At 38.4% G+C, this 19423-nt stretch overlaps 3 protein-coding genes across 3 annotated transcripts; 1 reads left to right on the top strand and 2 right to left on the bottom strand.

Moving 5' to 3' along the window:
- Positions 1-764: 764 nt before the first annotated feature.
- Positions 765-1205, bottom strand: LOC108172754 (uncharacterized mitochondrial protein AtMg00820-like). The gene has a single exon (XM_017330745.2). It carries the CDS (start codon positions 1203-1205, stop codon positions 765-767), a length of 441 nt encoding a protein of 146 aa, XP_017186234.2.
- Positions 1206-8558: 7353 nt separating this feature from the next.
- On the bottom strand, positions 8559-13749 carry LOC114827780 (uncharacterized). Its single transcript, XM_029110391.2, has 18 exons — positions 13428-13749; positions 12667-12786; positions 12457-12573; positions 12286-12348; positions 12069-12176; positions 11495-11572; positions 11142-11234; positions 10940-11026; positions 10711-10812; positions 10517-10636; positions 10350-10412; positions 10016-10158; positions 9757-9838; positions 9608-9666; positions 9471-9513; positions 9225-9316; positions 9066-9135; positions 8559-8814 (listed from the first exon to the last, which is right to left on the bottom strand). Exons 1-18 carry the CDS (start codon positions 13644-13646, stop codon positions 8743-8745), a joined length of 1731 nt encoding a protein of 576 aa, XP_028966224.1. The 5' UTR covers positions 13647-13749; the 3' UTR covers positions 8559-8742.
- Positions 13750-15731: 1982 nt separating this feature from the next.
- On the top strand, positions 15732-18693 carry LOC114827778 (probable polyol transporter 4). The gene is made up of 2 exons (XM_029110390.2): positions 15732-16269; positions 17030-18693. The coding sequence occupies exons 1-2, from the start codon at positions 16053-16055 to the stop codon at positions 18430-18432; spliced, it is 1620 nt and encodes a 539-aa protein (XP_028966223.1). The 5' UTR covers positions 15732-16052; the 3' UTR covers positions 18433-18693.
- Positions 18694-19423: the final 730 nt, after the last annotated feature.

Genomic DNA, 19423 nt, shown 5'->3' with positions numbered 1-19423 from the left:
AGGGTGAGGAGCTGTAGTGGCGATTGGTAGAGCCGCGACCAGTATTGAAGTTACTACGACCACGGAAGCCAGTAGAGGATCCTCGTCCTCGAGAAGATGCAGGTGCGCGGTTGCCATTGCGAGCGGCGGCAAGGACAGTGAGCCCACTGTCAGTACCAAACGCGGAATGTATTTGCTGTCGTCTTTCAGCGCCAAGGAGGAGGGCTTCCAAAGCACTGTAGGTAATAGCCTCATCACGGGCTTGAGCGGAAGCAACGGTACTTTCATAGGCCGGACCAACGTTGTTGAGGATGATGGCAACGATGTCGGAGTCGGAAACGGGAGCACCAGAGAGAGAGAGGGTATCTGCGAGACAATTAATTTTATCCAAAAATTCAGAAATGGAAGAATCACCTCGGTGAGTATTCATCAACTCACTACGAAGCTGGAGAAGGCGACCGGTGGACTGAGAAGCATAACGATCACGTAGTGTTGTCCAGGCAGAGTGGGAGCTGGTTTTCCCAATTAAAGCAGCAAGCACGGTAGGATGGACGGAGGAGTTGATCCATGACATAACAGTTGCATCCTGTTGTATCCAAGTGTCGAAATCAGGGTTGACTTTGTCAGTGATGTTTCCATCCTCATCTGTCAGCAATGCTGGGGGACACTTACTAGTTCCATCAACAAAGGAAACCAGATTTCGACTGCGGAGGAGAGGTAGCATTTGGGCTTGCCAGAGAGGGTAGTTGGTACGATCAAGTTTGATCGTGAGAAAATTGGAGACATTAGGAAAGGGAATGGGAGAGGAAGATTGAGAAGCCATGAGTGACGACGGGACTAAACGTCTCACTGTAATCAAGCCCTTCTTGTTGATGGAAACCATTGGCAACAAGACGTGCTTTAAATCTTTCAATGGAACCGTCAGATTTCCGTTTAATACGGTAGACCCATTTATTTGGTAGGACATTCATGGAGGGATGAGAAGGAACTAGGGACCACGTTCCTGTGCTTTGTAGAGCATTGAACTCTTCTGCCATTGCCATACGCCATTCGGGAGACTTATTTGCCTGTGTAAAACAAGAGGGCTCAACAAGTTCATTAGTCACATCAGAAACAAGAGCATACTTGGGGTTTGGCTTCTGAATGCCATCCTTTGAGCGTGTAACCATGGAGTGAACAGGTTGAATTTGTCTCTGAGAGGAAGGTGAGACAGGAGCAACACCCATTGCAGTCGTAGGGGATGGAATGGAAGAAGGGGCAGGGAGGTGCGGATTTGGTGGGAAATTAGAGGAAATAGGGTTAGGTTGGGGGGATGGTATAGTGGGATGCATGTGATGGTGCGGATGTGGTGGTAAAGGGCAGGGAATAGGACTAGGGTTAGGTGGGTGAGATAATATGGGGAATAAGTTGGACGGATGTGGGTTTGGTGGTACAGTTGGGAAAATGGGGTTCCTAGAGGGATAATGGAAAGAAGAGGGGTCAATGTTCAGTACCATAGACGATTGGGAGGATGAGGACGTTGTAGAAATGGATTCTTTGTATGGAAAATTGGTTTCATCAAATAGGACATGGCGTGACAAAAAAATGCGACCTGTGGACGTATCTAAACACCTATAACCTTGTTGATTTAATGAATAACCTAAGAAAATGCAACGTTTGGAGCGAAATTGCAGCTTGTTAGTATTATAAGGACGAAGAAATGGAAAACATGCACACCCAAAAACTTTAAGAAAATCATATTGAGGAGATTTTTGAAACAGTTTTTGAAAGGGAGACTCATCATGGAGAACTTTAGTGGGTAAACGATTGATCAAATAGTTTGCTGTATGGAAAGCATCATCCCAAAAAGAAGTTGGTAAGGAGGAATGAGCAAGAAGAGTGAGACCAGTTTCAACGATATGACGGTGTTTACGTTCGGAAATTCCATTTTGTTCAGGATGATGTGGACATGTAAAACGATGTAGAATGCCATGTTGAGTCAAAAAAATTTTGAATTTGTTGTTTACGTACTCCCCTCCTCCATCAGTTTGAAAGGATTTAATTGTAGTGTGGAACATGTTTTCAACCAATTTCTTAAAGGACACAAAAGTGAGAAAAACATCAGATTTTAATTTTAAGGGATATAGCCAAGAGTAGCGAGAAAAATCATCAATAAACACGACATAATATTTAAAACCATTGATAGAAAAAGAAGGTGAAGTCCATACATCGGAATGAACCAATTGTAAAGGAGATGAAGACCTAGAGACAGACAATGGAAAAGGTAACTTGTGACTCTTGCCCATGGGACATGAGTGACATAACTCACTAGTTACAACGCCCTTAATAGGCAATTTGTTCCTAGAAACCAAATTTTGCAAAATATGAGAAGATGGATGACCTAACCTAGAGTGCCAAATTGAATTGGACACTCTAGTTCCTAAAAATGCAGACACGCCTTTAATGGAAGATGAAACACCAGAAAAAGGGTAGAATCCATTCCTACTCGGGCCTTGTAAAAGCATCCTCCCCGTGTGGAGTTCCTGAACACAGTATGAGTTGGGATATAAGGTTAGAGAACAGTTATTATCGGTAGTAAAACGATGGATAGAAATAATATTGGTTGATGCATTAGGGCATAGTAGTGTATTAGGTAATGTGAAAGTAGAGGTAGGTGTACGAATGGAAGTGTTGCCTATGTGTGAAATTTGCAAACCTGTGCCACCAACAACTCCATTGACTTGGTCCATGCCAGTATAAGGATGAGGATGCGCAACAGTAGCTAGATTATTGGTGATGTGAGCATTGGCCCCGGAGTCAAACAGCCATTCCTGTATGGCAGGTGCTGTTGCAGAAGCAGGAGGAGCACGAGCAGCAAAGGCTTGAAGACGTGGTGCAGGGACACGTCCCTCATAAGACATATTTAGGCGGTTGAAGCAGTCAATCGCAGAATGACCATAACGATTACATATTTGGCATTGAATCCGGCTTGTAGTAAAAGTACCTTGGGAAGGAGAGGTGCCAAGAATCCCATCATGTGGGCGGGAGTGGGATACTTGGTGAGAGTTGGACCCTTGGTGATAGTAGGAACCTTGGTGAGAGGGTGAGGAGCTGTAGTGGCGATTGGTAGAGCCGCGACCAGTATTGAAGTTACTACGACCACGGAAGCCAGTAGAGGATCCTCGTCCTCGAGAAGATGCAGGTGCGCGGTTGCCATTGCGAGCGGCGGCAAGGACAGTGAGCCCACTGTCAGTACCAAACGCGGAATGTATTTGCTGTCGTCTTTCAGCGCCAAGGAGGAGGGCTTCCAAAGCACTGTAGGTAATAGCCTCATCACGGGCTTGAGCGGAAGCAACGGTACTTTCATAGGCCGGACCAACGTTGTTGAGGATGATGGCAACGATGTCGGAGTCGGAAACGGGAGCACCAGAGAGAGAGAGGGTATCTGCGAGACAATTAATTTTATCCAAAAATTCAGAAATGGAAGAATCACCTCGGTGAGTATTCATCAACTCACTACGAAGCTGGAGAAGGCGACCGGTGGACTGAGAAGCATAACGATCACGTAGTGTTGTCCAGGCAGAGTGGGAGCTGGTTTTCCCAATTAAAGCAGCAAGCACGGTAGGATGGACGGAGGAGTTGATCCATGACATAACAGTTGCATCCTGTTGTATCCAAGTGTCGAAATCAGGGTTGACTTTGTCAGTGATGTTTCCATCCTCATCTGTCAGCAATGCTGGGGGACACTTACTAGTTCCATCAACAAAGGAAACCAGATTTCGACTGCGGAGGAGAGGTAGCATTTGGGCTTGCCAGAGAGGGTAGTTGGTACGATCAAGTTTGATCGTGAGAAAATTGGAGACATTAGGAAAGGGAATGGGAGAGGAAGATTGAGAAGCCATGGGAGAACGGGGAAAAAAAAATTATTGTCGCTAGACTTTAGCTCTTTGATACCATGAAAGAGTTTAAGCTAGGGTTCGAAAACTGTGAACTGCATAAACTCATCAAGGAGTATGGTTTGGCTTTCTTACAATCTGCATCATTGCAGTATGGTTTTTATACAGTTTTACATACACCCGCATGCCATAAACAATAGTACACGCATGCAATAAATAATGTGAGATCATGCAATATTCTTCTGCCCATCTTCGACAGGACTTCATGGGTTTCATTTAGAATAGTCCTTTCACCATGTCAGCAGCACATGGATTATATGTCAGCAGCACATGGCTTATACTCAGGTAGTTTGAACTGAATATTTGGTTTATCAAGAAGAATATTAAGATATGATGATGGAAGAGCAGGAAAGGTTTTTGAATGGTCGAGGAAAGTTGTGATTGATAGATGTGTGGGGTTTGGTACTGGTGGGTGGCGGCAACCTTATAAAATTATGCAAACTTAGGCGACAATCAATAGTACCATACTACCATGCTCTTATATATTCCTTACTCATCACCCCCACAATTTTATAGAAACAAAATATTCAAGGACTAAAGTAATATAAGAGAAGAAACAACGTGGAGGAGACAGAGAAAGAGAGAAAATTACTTAACCTCGAAGGTGAAGGTGGGTTGTTGACATGTGGCTACCTTCAGCACCATTGATAGTGCTTTATACGTTGGCTATGTAAACAGATCATATACAACGTCGTCTGTGCATGCAATGCTATATATATATAACAGTTTTAACAAGAGTCAACCATAAAATACAGCAGTGTATGTGATGCATTGTTTTACAAACAACTAGATTAGAATGTTTGGATTAAATCAAGCAAATTCAGCTAACAACTAAAGCGGTTATAACATTTTGGTATTAACAATTATGCTTGTGTACAAGTTTAATTTATCACATTGAGTAACTACGTATAAGGTTTAGACTCAGGCTAAACATGAAATACAAAATATTGTCACATCAATCGATGTACTGCTCTTATTATTATCACATCACGTCGTCGACTACTATTGTTCCCAAAATTAAGCTCACTAGTCCTAGATGACATTATGTGCGACAATACCATATAAAATAATATAATTTGGAAATTTTGGGCAATTGAAATATATATATATATATATATATATATATATGGACATAAAATGGAAAAAAGTACGCTAGGATCCATGGACTAGCTAGCTCGACTTGTTGGGGGATCAAATTGTTGTAGAGGGGTGGCGAGTAGACCCAATTTTGTGGGGATAAATTGCACAGTCGAGCAGCACGTGGTCACAAGTGGGGCATTTGTATTACAATATTTGGAGGGTTTTGATGACCCTGTGGCCCTATATACATGTGATTACATGTTACAGGTTGGCCTTATGTGTTCTAATCACATCCATGCACCATGCAAATATGTGCAATGTAGCTACAATGAAGGGTTAGTGGTCCATGCAAAAGGAAATAGTTAATCTCTAAACCTAGATTCTAATTTCTGTCTATCTCTGTTTTTTATTTATTTTATTATATGGTCATACATAAATATGCATATGCAGAGAAGAAAATGAGTGTGTAATAATAATTTTTTTATGCAAATTGTGTTCAAGAACAGTTGTCATCTATGATATATTTAAACTCGATATGTCTTTATCATTTAGTAGTGGTATATATTCCTCTTCACTTGTAAATAAGAGATTTTAGGTTCAATTCTTGTTAAAGGTAAATTCGAACCAAATTATTATAGGTAGCCTATGGTGAGGTTTAGACATCTCCCTATCTCTTTGTATAGATATTTTTTTTTTTTAAATTTACATGTCTTAATTTGTAACAAAGTGGAGATTGAGTACCACTATATTGAGAAATGTTGCTCTCTCAAAGTAGGACTCTCCATGGACCCTCTGACACCTCACAGTTTAACGTTAATTCTCATGTCAACATTAATATTTGAAAAAATTTAGCTCAAAGTCCCACTTTTCAGAGTTTCCTTAGCATATCTCATATCAAGTGTCGTAATATAAGTGGTTGGATACTTGTAACAAAAAAAATTCAAACACTTGTATTATGACACTTGGTATATCGAGCATACTCCCGGCACATTGAAAATTTTCTCATTAACATGGTTCTTAACTTCCTAATTACGAGCAAAGAGTGAATTAATTATTTATGATGAGTTTATATTATCATCATCAATGGATGGAGGTTTGGCCGTCGAACATATAAGACCACGAGATCCACGTACATATGAATATGATGAAGGCACCAAACTTATTAAATAATTTGAAGCAAATTCCAATCTTTGTTAGATGTTGAAATCAAACTTGTTCGATCGAGTAGTTTGGTTAGGTAAAGGTTCTTGTTTATATGGTCGTCTCCCACACATTTTAATTAATTTATTAAAAAGTATACGACAGAATATATGTCGTAAACGAATTAAACTTAAAAAAATAATACCAAAGTTTAAAATTAATTAAGCAAAAGAATAGTCTTATTAACCAAAGAAACGAAGGCATCGTACCACATTAATTCATACCAAAGAAACGAAGGCATCGTACCACATTAATTCATACTTTAATTATATAATATTTAACAATTCAATCTCAGTGACCAAATGAAGAATTCCAAAAGCTTAAAACGCATGCCAACACTTTTATTTGTTTTTATTGTTTACTATCGTTGTCACACTAATTAAATTATTAAGATGGATTATTTTATTTTCCATGTGGGAGGGAGGAAGTTCTAGGAAGGGTCCAAATATGATTGTTTCACGTGTCGCGATGTCATTGGTACAGTAAAGGGGGCTGTGGTTGGACTAGGTGTGCAATTGATGATGGTAACTTTAGGTGTTTAGGTTTGTGCATGCAACACTAATTATGGTCACTTTGATTAATTTGACTAATTAATTTGTTTGCAAATCAAGCAAGTTACCTTGTCAAATCAAAATTGTTATTCGCTGTTATATACACATGGATTTCGAAATAAGTTAGGGTTTTGATTGTTTTGAATTGCATGACTTGGATGCAAATTGTTTTAGATTTTGTTGATACGTTTTTTATTTGTTTAATTCTTCTTTTTCAAGTTTCTATTTTTCCAATCATGTTAAGATTCGAGTTGCACGGTGGTGTTACAAATTTTGTAATGAAATCGTGAACTTTGCTAAAATAATAGGAGGTTTTGTGAATGAAACAATGTACGAAAGGGTTGGAGGAGAATTCATGGGTAACTATATATCTACTAGTCAAATGACATGAAGGGTCAAAAAAGTATGTATGAGACTCATGTATAGTATTAAGTGGGACAATGCTCTGCCGAAAACACTACACGTAAACTAAATTTCATAATACCAGTGACTGAATATTTCTAAAATACTTAATGTACATGATCATGTTCCCAACACTAAAAAAATCTCTCCAATGAATTGGCTATGCCCTAATACTCTATAGTGGTAGAGGGTGGCAGTGGTTGGTCCACCCTTTTTTTTATCGTATGCATGGAAATTAAGTGTGAGAGGAAACATAATTTGGTTGTTTACGTCAATAATTGAGCCGACTAAACACCCTAGAGTCTCAAATTAGGGTTTGAACTTTGACAGCTCCCTACCTTTCAACAACGTCCACAACTTTGCCCTAATGCTCTTATTCAAACCTATCCATAATACCCAAAATCAGTTCCCAAGAAACTAAACGAGAACTCAATAACTCCATGGAAAAGTACAAATACCGTAGGTCCCGTCCCATGCCCCTACTGCTTCAATATCGCCATGCAATACCAAACGTCACGTTTTTTATTCATAAGATTTGAAGTTAAGATTTTTTTCAATAAAAATAAGAGAGAGTATCACTAAACTAAATAATCGTGATTATTTAGATAGAAGTAAAACAATTGGAAGAGTTTAACGTGCAAGTTCCAAATGGGTCGTAAAATTTGATGAGCAATTTTCACAATCCTCTTTTCTCTCATAATGCTCACTTCCCTTTTGATAACCTTCGAGTTGAAGAAAGCGCAATAAATTTAAGAGATGAAAATAAGAGACGTGCCGAAAAAGAAAACGAGAGCGAAAAGAGGAACACAACCTCACTTCTTAGTGGCGAAGAAACAAGACTACGTTTTCCCTTTTGAATCTCCGTTTACTTTTTTTAGCCTTTTTGGCATGGGATCCTAATTGTATACGAGAAATGAAAAAGAATAAATTGTAACAATGATCCTTTAACCTTAACTCAATTGGAGCAATGATCCCTTAACTAAAAATTCATTACCATTGACACTCAACTCATCAAAACGCACAACTATAATCCCTCAACAAAAAATCCATTATCATTGCTCCTTCAACTTTAATCCAACTGAAGAAATGGTCCATCAACTTTAACCTCAATTGAAGCAATGATTCCTCAACTTTAACCCAATTGTAGCAATGATCATTCTAATATAACTTATTTTGACAAAATTCTGACGAAGTTGACAAATAAAACCATAACTACACATTTTGATAAGTTAAGGGACCAATAGTAATGGATTTTTAGTTGAGAAACAACTACTCCAATTTGATTAGAATTGAGGGACCATTACTCCAATTTACTCAATGAAAAACGCAAGTCTTAATCTCAATTGTGGGATTCACATAGACCACTAAATTTATTTTCGATTTGATTCTCCAAGTCACTAACAAATACGGCTTAACATGACAAAAGGTGATTGATTATATTACAATACAGATCACTAAATGTGTATCAAAGTGCTACGAGCGGAGCAAACGTATCATATTTCTCGGTACAACCAAGTTTCAAACCCCGGCACCAAAATCTCAACATAAGGGTGGCCTCCAGAAAAAAAAAATCGTAATAACAACACCGGTAGAGCCTAAAACTTAAAGTCCCTCTTCTTGTTTTTCCCATCTTTCTCTTGCATTTTACGTTTCCTCTTCTTCTCGTTCTGCACCATAAACCAACTTATTAGAATTTGTTAAATAACAACACAACAAAGCCCTTTCCCACTAAGTGGGGTCGGCTAAGGTGGGGGTATGCAACACGAGGATTTCCTAGGAGGTCACCCATCCTAGTACTACTCTCACCCCAAACTCGCTTAACTTCGGTGTTATGATGGGATCCCATTAGAATTTGTTAAATGCGTAAATGAAAAAACTAATTGTTAGAATTTGCCAAAGGTAGAGAAGAGGCACACACCTCTGCGACCATGTCACTGAAGTCTTCCTTCTGACTTCGCAGCTTCTCCTCCTCCCTTGCTTCTTCATACCTATTAAAGGCCATACATTAGTTATAAGCTATCTGCTGCTAAGGTAAATGGTAAAAGTAAAGTTCAATATTTTCATGTTTCGGACTTACTTTGCAGGCAAAACGGTCTCCATATCATCCAATTCTTCGGGTTGTATAGTGACCTCCACTTTATCAGCTTTCTGACCTCTAAGCAGCTCAACCTAAGACAACAATGACAAATCAATCATTGATACACAATCGAGAATAATAAGCAAAATAACAAATAGTTGCCAGACAGAGATTGAACGTAAGAAGGTACGGATACATCAGAATTTCTTTTAGAGCTTAGAAAGAAACAATTCATGCAGTCATTACCTTTTTGGCCCCTGCTTTGTCTTGGGTGCCAGCCAAATTATACCTGCACGTGAAAAAGGACAAGTTTAGAAACTAATGAAGTTGAAAAACAAAAAGGTAGACACACAACGTTTAAAGAGACGAAGCAGATTGCGTACGTGTGACCCGTTGCAAGAAGTGTCCCGGGAGCAATTCTTTCCTCTTTTTGTTCAAGTACCTTTGCAAAACAAGTTAGACGAAGAATTACAAAATGTTGGTAATCAAACATACTACACAAACGACAAAAGTCTCTAATCACTGGGCTTACTTGGTATAAAGGCTTTTCAGGTTCTTTTTTCTGATCCTTGCGAAGTTCAATTTGAGCAGGTGTCTCAACGCCAGTGGGAGTACTGAGGAAAAGATGAAAAATTAGTAAAAGGGAAAAAAGAGTTTACGTTGCAATCTTCAGTGGAACGATAAGATAAAACAACCAATCTGGAAAAAAATGGAAAGAAAAAACTAAGAAATGTACAACCGAAAAAGCATGTTAAAACAAATAAATATGGGAAACACTGGAAATAAGATACCTTGACATGCTGTCTACAGATTGAATGCCATCCTCTAAATCTTCGTCCTCAGGCTGTTCTTCCTCTTCCTCTTCTTCTTCTTCTTCCTCCTCTTCCTCTTCCTCCAAATCACCCCAATGCTTTGTCTTGTCAACAGGCTCCTCCTGAATTTAAATGAAAATGTTATTGCAATTTAATAAGTAAAGGCCATGGTCCGATGACAATTCAATGAATTAGAAACAATAATACAAGTCAATCATAAATATATCTCCTAGTAATTAAAGTAGTACTCTATAGGCTCATCAGACAAATAGAAATTACGTACAAAGTTAAATCTAATGACCAAAAGCTGTACCTCATAATTGGGCTGATCTTGTTGCTGAACGCCAAATACATCTCCATACAACGGTTGGCCATACTGTTAAACGACCAAAGTTAAATGGTTAAAAAACAAATATTTATATATAGTGGTTTGAAATTGGAGTAAAACAAGGGAAACAATACCAAGAATTTAAAACTTACTTCATCAACAGGAGGCTTTCCCCAGCCACCAGGATGGTAACCAAAGCTGGCTCCAGGAGGGATAGGAGCATTCAGCCCGGGAATTTTCAGATGTGGATATGATGGTGGAGGACCATATCTCTACAAGAAAAAAAAAAGTCAAATAAAGGCAATACCCAACATTAACAAAGTTATATAGATATGTGCACACTCACCTGCATATTGATGAGCCATGGGGGAGGAGCACCATCTGGCATACCCAGAGCTTCTTTTAGTTCATGTGAAAGCATGCCTGGTTTCATCTCCCTCAATTTCACCTGAACACAAAACCAGAAACCAACACAAATAAAAATTATGTTACACCTTCACACAAGATACACAGATAGAATATTCACACGACCAATAGCACAGAGGTGTTTATGAATAGATGCTGGAATAATATACCTCAAATTCCTTCCCTTCATGGTACAGATCACCAAGAGTTGTCAACTTTGGCTTAGTCTGGTACTTGAAAAATGCATCATGGAGAACCTAACAAACAGAAAACAATCACATCAGTAAATCAAGATAATGATTACAGATGCATGTCCTCTTGAATTACATTAAAACACAAGATTAAAAAGTCTGAATTATAATAAATGAACACCTGATAATCGATATCCATTTTCCCCATCTTTGGTTGCATACGCTCCCGTTGTTTTTGCTTCAACTTCTTGCTATCTTCTTTTTCAATGTACGCCTGCACAAGACAACCATATCACAATCAACACACAACAAAATCAGAAAATTGGAAAGACAAGGCAGATAAAACCATAAATATAATTATGCATAGGTAACAAGAATTTGATGCATGTTTCTTTGTTAAAACTTAATTAAGATTCAGGAACAAAAGAAATATTTCACTTATGAGGTTAAAGTTATATGTTACGAGCAAAACTTAACAAACAAGCCATGCTTGAACAAGAATTGAGATTTTTAAAAATCTCATTACCAATTTACCTGTCTAATTTTCTCAATTCCTGTAGCAGCAATGAAGTCTGGAAGCTGAAACGGTTGTTTCTCAATACCACGCTTACCCTGCAAAATCAATCCAGTCTTGATGAGAAACATGTAATATTTTACAATCATCAGCATAGATTTCTACATCAAATCAGCAGTCTTAAATATTAAAATTATAGCAGAATTGGGCCCAATGACTAAGCATTATGGGAAGGCATCTGAAAATTCAAAATAGATATATCAGCACCTGAATAAAATCCCAAAATCCATCATGCACAGATACTAAAAATATCCCCCAATAATAGCTCTAAATTATGCCCAGATACCCACCCCACTAGGCACTAGTAGATATATAAAGATAAACATTCAAGGTTTAATTTTCCAAACACCTACAAGTCCAGGCTCCATGGTTGTCACAGCCGCTCCCCTGCAAGAACCACATGTATACATATAAGAGAAACCTCATCGACGTGATCTTACCATACCCTATCCCTAATCCCATCATGTTAATCATACCCATTAATCATGCATCCACATTTTAATAGATAGTTTTAACATCAGGGTAATCACTAACCTGCAGAAATTTCCTTTTCTGACACCAATGTCTTGGCACGGGTACAGTATTGCGATATGATTTTAGAAACACCAGCAGCTTAGGATCAGCTGCAGTTGCATCCCACACCTGAGAATATGTAGACAGACAAGCTTAATTTCAAACATACAAAAATGGAAAACAACAGGAACAACATATAAAACAAATTCAAACATATAAAAGATCAAGGTATCCAGACCTCAACAACATCAGGCCTTTGGCAAATCTGTTTCAATTCTGCAATCTTCATTCTCCGTTGAAGCTGAAAGATAACAACACATTTATTTAGCCTCGACAAAATGTTGTTGATATAGCGCTAACAATAAAAAAAAATTAACATAACATTAACAAATGGAAAATACTAACAAACCTTTTTCTTCTTGTTTGATATTCCTTTCTCTTTTTGTTCATTATCCTGCTCTTCCTCTTCAGAATCTGAGTCAGCCTTCTTTTTGGGGACTCCTTCAGACTCATCCTTCTTATCCACCTGGATAGATCAGAGAAATGCATCATGGAACATTCTAGCAAATAAATAAAAAAGTGCACTGAAATTCAGATGTTACACAAGATGCCTTTTTACCTCAACACCCTCAGAGTCCTGGAAGGAGAATTTCTCGAAAATTTTTCTGAATTCCTCATCCATGCCATCAATTAACTCAGGTTTCTCTGGAACATATTCAATTTGAACTTGCTCAATAATCTACACGGTTCAAAAAGTATCATTAATACACATGAAAAGATAATATACCAGAATTAGCATTCTCGAAACAAAAGAAGCAAAAACAAAATATCAACAGTATTACAAACTCTTGTTTGGCTGCTCACATGGTATTGAAAATTACAGTTAACAACTTTCACAATGGGTTTTCAAAGATTAACACCAGTGTGTAGACAAGCGAATTAAAATAGAGTTCCGGGTTCCACTTTCCCCGCCTAAATCTTCACTGCAAGATAAGAAGTTACAGGGTAACCATTTCTTTTTCTAAGATTTACTCAAGCGGTGTAGTTCAATTAATGGCTTGGCAACCCTACACATTGTTCTTTGTTTTCGTTACATAGCTAATATATTCTAAGCAGCCGCGGAGCCAAAACCCTAATCTAATTAGCTAAAGGAGTTGAATGCAAACCCTAAAACCTCCAATCTAAACAAAAATAAACTACTAGAAAGAATGGCATCCAAATCAGATTACAACCCTTCGATAAAACCCGAAAATCTACCCAACAGAACGGCGTCCAAATCAGAGCATAAGACTTCGTTAAAACCCTGGAAATCAATCTGCGACGAACAATAACTAAACAAACATTTCACAAAAGAATCAGAGGGAGAGGGAGGCGAAGAACCTGCTGAGTATCATTATTCTCCTTGACGTCATCGTCGGTCTCGCCGGCGCTGGACTCCGGCGCCTGAGAGGCTTTGTTGTTCTTCTTCTGCTTTCTCCTGCGACGGCGTCGCTCGCTCTCCCTCGACTTCTTGGCGGCGGCGGCGTTGTTGTTAGGGATTCCGTTCAGGTCGCCGTTCGCGACGGCGCCGTTTGGCTGCGCGAGAACCTCCGCAGTCATGGTTCGGGATCGGAAAGCGAACAGCGGAAAACCGAATCGAGAGGAAAGAGGCTCTCTCAGAGTGGCCGCGCGTGTAAACAATTTGGGAAGATAATTTGGGCAGGAAATGGGAATGGTATTTACAGCGTGCAAGAATTGGCACGTGACTCACCACGTGAGAGGCCACCGTAGTTGGGCCTGATAGCCCATATCAAAGTTTGTGGATGCGTCAGGTTTTAAGTGGGCTGGGGACCCATATGAAGCCCAATTAAGGGAGAGAATCTCTTCAGTAAGGGTGTCACGCGGTCGGACTTTCAGAGTCATCCAATAAGTTATTTATTACTACGGGTGTTCATTGCTCTACTGAAGGTTTTTTCGTATGAAGCATTTTGACTCTCAAACATTGTAATATAAAAATTCAAGTTCCTAATACAAAACAATAGAAAACGCTTTTTGAAGAAACACTTAATTTAGATCCTCTTGGAAGCGTTTTTTATGAATGTCTTTTAAAGTGTTTTTTCTGGATTCACTTGCATTTTTACTTAAGATTGGTATCGAAAGTAATTCCATCACAAGTGCTTTAATTCATTTTCAAAGAACTTTTACACAAGCTATATTATACAAAAGACTGTAAAAAAATGCTTTTAATTATCTGAAAATGTCTCTACAAAACCCTAATTATTCAACGTCAGAGAAGCTACTATAATAATAATTGGGCTTAAAATTTCAGGCCCATATGACAGTTTGAGTGGGCTAAGCCCAAAATATGTGAAAACTTAGCTCAACTACAAAGCGACATCTGGCCCCACTTTGCTTGCTGGCAACGTAAGTTTTGGAATGGTATTCTCTGTGTTTTTATATATTTTTGTACTTATATATAATATTTATTGACGTCACTTTCATGCTGTGCATTCTTTTCTAATTATATTATATATTCCTTGACGTCACTTTCATGCTGTGCATTCTTTTATAAGGGCAAAGATTGTCTGCCTTCTTTGTTTTCGTGCCCTCCTGTTTTGTGTGGTGACGGTTAAGCAACGTTAATATTTTATATTGTTTTTTATAGAGATAATAAGACAAAAATGAATAGTAATATAAAATGTTGACGTAGCTTAACCGTGACCATACAAACAGAAGGACACGGGAACAAAGATGACAGACAATCGTTGTCCTTTTATAATTATATTATATATTCCTTGACGTCACTTTCAGGCTGTGCATACCTCTTCTATGCTTAAGAAATAGAGAGTGATTTATTATTTCACTCTGATCTCCTTCAAAATGGTAGACTATTGTAACGAAGTCACTAATTAGTTTCACTTTTTTTTTAAATAGCATGAATTTACAATTATGGTAGATTTCTACAAAGGATATAATCCGAAGAAGATTGTCTTCCAATTTAAATAGAATTACCAGTGTTATCATTTTGATCCTTGATTTGAAGGAATATTTTGTCCTAATTTTCCAACGAAAGAAGTTTCAACGTTTATTTTTTTTAAAGAAGAAGAAAGTTTCAACATTGATTTGTCCAAAGTGTTATATAAAATGACTTTATATGACGGTTGAATGATACTTTTATTTGTCAATAAAAAAAACACTCTCAAGTGATATAAACTCTGTTGTATATGAATCTCAATTATATTAGAGATTGTGCCAGAAAATGTATCTAAATAATTTTACGTTTTATTAAAAAAAATTAAGGCATTGTAATTGTACAACTAATATGTTATTCGTAACTTTACTCGTAATAATTTATACGGAAATATTTTTGTTCATCACTCTTCCAGACCCTGCGTAAAGCAAGAGCCTTGTGCACTGGATACGATATTTTTTACTCTTTTTTATCATTGTTATATAAATTTAAATTTCGAGATCTATTTAATGGATAGATACAAATCTCAAAATTTAAATTTATTACATAATAATAAATAGGTGATGACTACACAGCTTGACGGTGGTGAGCCAAAATACACTCAATTTATACATTAAGTCTCACATGTACTGTATACATAGTCAAAGAGTGTACTAATTAGGTCCTAATTTGGTTTATAAATAGTAATTTGTTCGGTAAATCACAAAACACCCAATTTCTTCAAGTAAAATGTTAAAAAATCCTCCGTTTTGCTTCAGAAAAAAGGGAAAAGCCGACACAGACGGCAATAAAGGAAGAAAAAAAACCCGAAAAACGCGGGATCGTCCGTAGAGACAGAAAACATAACCAAAAATCCCTCCTCCTCTGTTCCAGATCTGAGACAAAAGTCACAAAACCCACAATAATTCTTTTGTTTTTTTCGGAAATCTGAGTTCGATCGGATTAAGAACTCGAAAAAACAGCTGCCCACGTAAAAAAAGGTCCTTCTTTTCTCTCCCACCTCGTCAGAACAGAGGAGAGAGAGAGAGAGGGGTAAGAGAGAGAGAAAGAGGGTGATGGGGTTGCTGGGTGGGCAGCAAAACGGGAATGCAGCTGAGAATGGGGTTGCTGGGTGCGAATTTCAACTCGGAGGGAGCAAGACCAAGTACAAGAGAATGGAGTCCGAGGTCGGAGAGACAGAGGAAGATGCTCCATTGACCGACAAAAATACCGAGAGATATGTCTTCGCCTGCGCAATCTTTGCCTCCCTCAATTCCGTGCTTCTTGGATACGGTTTGTTTCATTCTCTTTCCTTGATCTATGTTTTGTTTTTCGCTTGATCTGCCCGACCATTTTGCTTTTTTTGCATTTTTCTTGTTTTATTTTATTTTATTGGTATAATTATATGTTTCTGTAATTCTGCTTGATCTGCTTGTTTGGCAAACTCCTATCGGGATTTAATGGTTGGAAATATATTTATTTAGTTATTGAAATTAACTAGACAACTATATTTAGATGTAGAATTTTTAAGGATGTTTTTCCGACTTAATTGTTAAAAAAACACTTGTCTAGTTGTCTAAATTTCAGTAAGATAATCCGAGTAAGTGTATCCAATTTGGATTTAAGTTCCAGAAATTTTGAGTGACAAATGTTGCCAATGTGAAGTTAATGTGTCATGTTCCAAGATCCATTTTCAATGCTTTGAGCAGTTGAAATGGCGTAGCGAAGTAAAGAACCTGTTTTGACTCTTAAAGTTATGGCTTTTTCGAAAAAGGGGAAGGTTTTCATGCTCCCTTTTTTTACTTCTGCGTTCCTCCCTTTGTTTTTATCCGTTGATTCTCCTTTGATTTGTTCAATACTAAATGCACCAGAAGATAAGGGCTCCCCTTTGAAAAAAATGGCGTAACATTGGCTTGGTTCATTGTGATTTTGGTCTTGTGTAAGCGGAAACTTTAATACTTCTTCACCGGTGTTTGTTTATCCCTTTACTTAGCTGGTAACTTTTATGCAGTACAACTGCCTGGTTTATGATGTCTGTTTTATCACAATGCAGATGTGGGTGTAATGAGTGGAGCAATTATATTCATCCAAGAGGATCTGAAAATCACCAACGTACAACTAGAACTTCTTGTTGGAATTTTGAGTATCATCTCCCTATTGGGAAGCTTAGCCGGTGGAAAAACATCCGATGTCATTGGTAGAAAGTGGACAATTGCATTGGCATCAATTGTCTTTCAGACTGGTGCTCTTATAATGGCACTTGCTCCTAATTTCACAGTACTGATGATTGGTAGACTCTTTGCTGGGGTGGGGATAGGGTTCGGGGTCATGGTTGCGCCTGTTTACATTGCTGAGATTTCTTCTGCAACAGCACGAGGCTCTCTTACATCTTTTCCTGAGATATTTATAAATTTTGGGATCCTGCTTGGATATATATCAAATTATGTTTTTTCAGGACTTCCGGTACATATAAGCTGGAGGGTCATGCTTGGTGTGGGGATCATACCTTCGGTCTTTCTTGGATTTGCTCTTTTTGTGATCCCGGAGTCCCCAAGGTGGTTGGTGACACAGAATAGGATGGAAGAAGCAAGGATGGTATTGACCAGGACTAATGAGAGTGAAAAAGATGTTGAGGATAGATTGGCAGAAATACAGCAAGCCGCAGGGATGGCCAATGCTGAAAACTATGAAGCAAAAGCTATATGGCGCGAAATTTTTATTCCTAATCCTGCAGTTCGACGAATGCTGATTACTGGTTGTGGAATCCAATGTTTCCAACAGATTACTGGTATTGATGCACTTGTGTATTATAGTCCTACGATTTTCAAAGATGCTGGGATTAAAGGCAACACTGAAGTTCTTGCTGCAACTGTTGTTGTTGGTTTTACCAAAACTGTGTTCATTTTGGTAGCTATCTTTCTGATTGACAGAGTGGGGAGAAAGCCTTTGCTTTATGTGGGCACTATAGGAATGACCTCTTGTTTATTTCTTCTGAGCATTGCTCTAGCATTGCCAGGACAGGGGAAACTGGGGATTGGAGCGGCAATATTAGCTGTTTGTGGGAATGTAGCTTTCTTCTCAGTAGGAATTGGCCCAATTTGTTGGGTATTGTCATCGGAAGTCTTCCCTCTAAAGCTTCGAGCTCAAGCATCCGCCCTTGGGGCCGTTGGTAGTAGGGTTAGTAGTGGTGTGATTACCATGTCATTCCTCTCCGTGTCTGGAGCAATAACAGTGGCAGGAACCTTCTTTATTTTTTCAATGATTTCAGCTCTCTCTGTTGCTTTTGTCCACACATGTGTTCCAGAAACAAAAGGAAAGACTTTGGAAGAAATTGAAAAGCTTTTCCAAGACGAAGGAGAATGGCAAGGCGGTGGTGAGGTTGAAATGGGAGATGCAGAACGTCTAGTGCAGAACAAGCTTCCAATAGTAGAGCCTGCAACAAGTCTGGAGCCATAATAGGCAGGTTGCGCGTTACATATATTAGTTTTAGCATACTTACGTTTCCTCAATTTGTTTGACTGCAAAATGTACCCGATTGCATATATTACAGCAGAATCAAAAGAGAAATATTTTCCCGGCCATCTTGTTCTTGGCTCCCATGTACTTGAAACTTATTTAGATCTTCCATGAACTTTCATTTTGAAGGCTGATGGAGTTTGAAATCAGATTGTATTGATTTAATTGAAACAATAAGGATTAATTTCCAGTCTTCTGCAATTCTAACCATTATGCTCGTTTGCGATTTGAATCGAGGATTAGGCAAAGGCTTTATTCTACTCAATTTTCCTACAGAAGTTATCCTATCTTCTTTTGTTTATAGTTATCTTATTAAGGTTGTTAAGAGGCCTTCTGTCCCCTTAATTCCTCAAAGGGCACATTGACTTCTATAAGGTTCTTACTAGCCTCTCCGCAAACGCTCTTCAAACGGGGGATTAAAAGCAACATACTACTAAAAAAGAAGAAAAGGAAGTGTCACACGCATCGATTGTGCGAGATGTCCTTTCATGATATAAACGTGGAGAGCACATAAGTTTCTTTTCATAGATCAAGAAATATTTCAAGCATGAAAGTGACATACAACTGAAACAGAGAAAATTACTTCATAAAATTTCTTCACTTGCAGCCTCTTGTATAAGACAAAGTCAACAGCCGCGCGTACCTCATGGAGGGAAGAGCTCGGTCCTCACCATTTCGGTGTACGAATCTGTTGCTGCCGCTGCTGCACTGCTTTCTTCGTAGCTTCATTGTGGCGGCAGCAGTAACCAACATCACCACAGACCAATCTGCCCTGCTTGCTCTCAAATCCAACATCACTCATGACCCTCACATTGTCATGGCAAAAAACTGGTCTGCAACTACTGTTTGCGCATGGATTGGTGTCACGTGCAATGCTCCCCACAACAGAGTCCATGCCTTATTCATTATATTTAAATTTATAAGTCTTATT

The sequence above is a fragment of the Malus domestica genome, chromosome 10, assembly GCF_042453785.1.
Source record: "Malus domestica chromosome 10, GDT2T_hap1".
In the NCBI taxonomy this organism is placed as follows: Eukaryota; Viridiplantae; Streptophyta; class Magnoliopsida; order Rosales; family Rosaceae; genus Malus; species Malus domestica.
This window is presented reverse-complemented; position numbering and strand designations above follow the sequence as displayed.

What these genes read in the sequence shown, in the direction of transcription:
- LOC108172754 (XM_017330745.2), bottom strand. Translation starts at nt 1,205, where the DNA reads ATGGGTGTTGCTCCTGTCTCACCTTCCTCTCAGAGACAAATTCAACCT.
- LOC114827780 (XM_029110391.2), bottom strand. Translation starts at nt 13,646, where the DNA reads ATGACTGCGGAGGTTCTCGCGCAGCCAAACGGCGCCGTCGCGAACGGC. An exon ending in AGGACTCTGAGGGTGTTGAG is followed by an intron (nt 12,574 to 12,666) that starts GTAAAAAGGCAT and finishes TGATCTATCCAG; the next exon opens with GTGGATAAGAAGGATGAGTC. An exon ending in ATGAAGGGAAGGAATTTGAG is followed by an intron (nt 10,813 to 10,939) that starts GTATATTATTCC and finishes TTTTGTGTTCAG; the next exon opens with GTGAAATTGAGGGAGATGAA.
- LOC114827778 (XM_029110390.2), top strand. Translation starts at nt 16,053, where the DNA reads ATGGGGTTGCTGGGTGGGCAGCAAAACGGGAATGCAGCTGAGAATGGG. An exon ending in TTCCGTGCTTCTTGGATACG is followed by an intron (nt 16,270 to 17,029) that starts GTTTGTTTCATT and finishes ATCACAATGCAG; the next exon opens with ATGTGGGTGTAATGAGTGGA.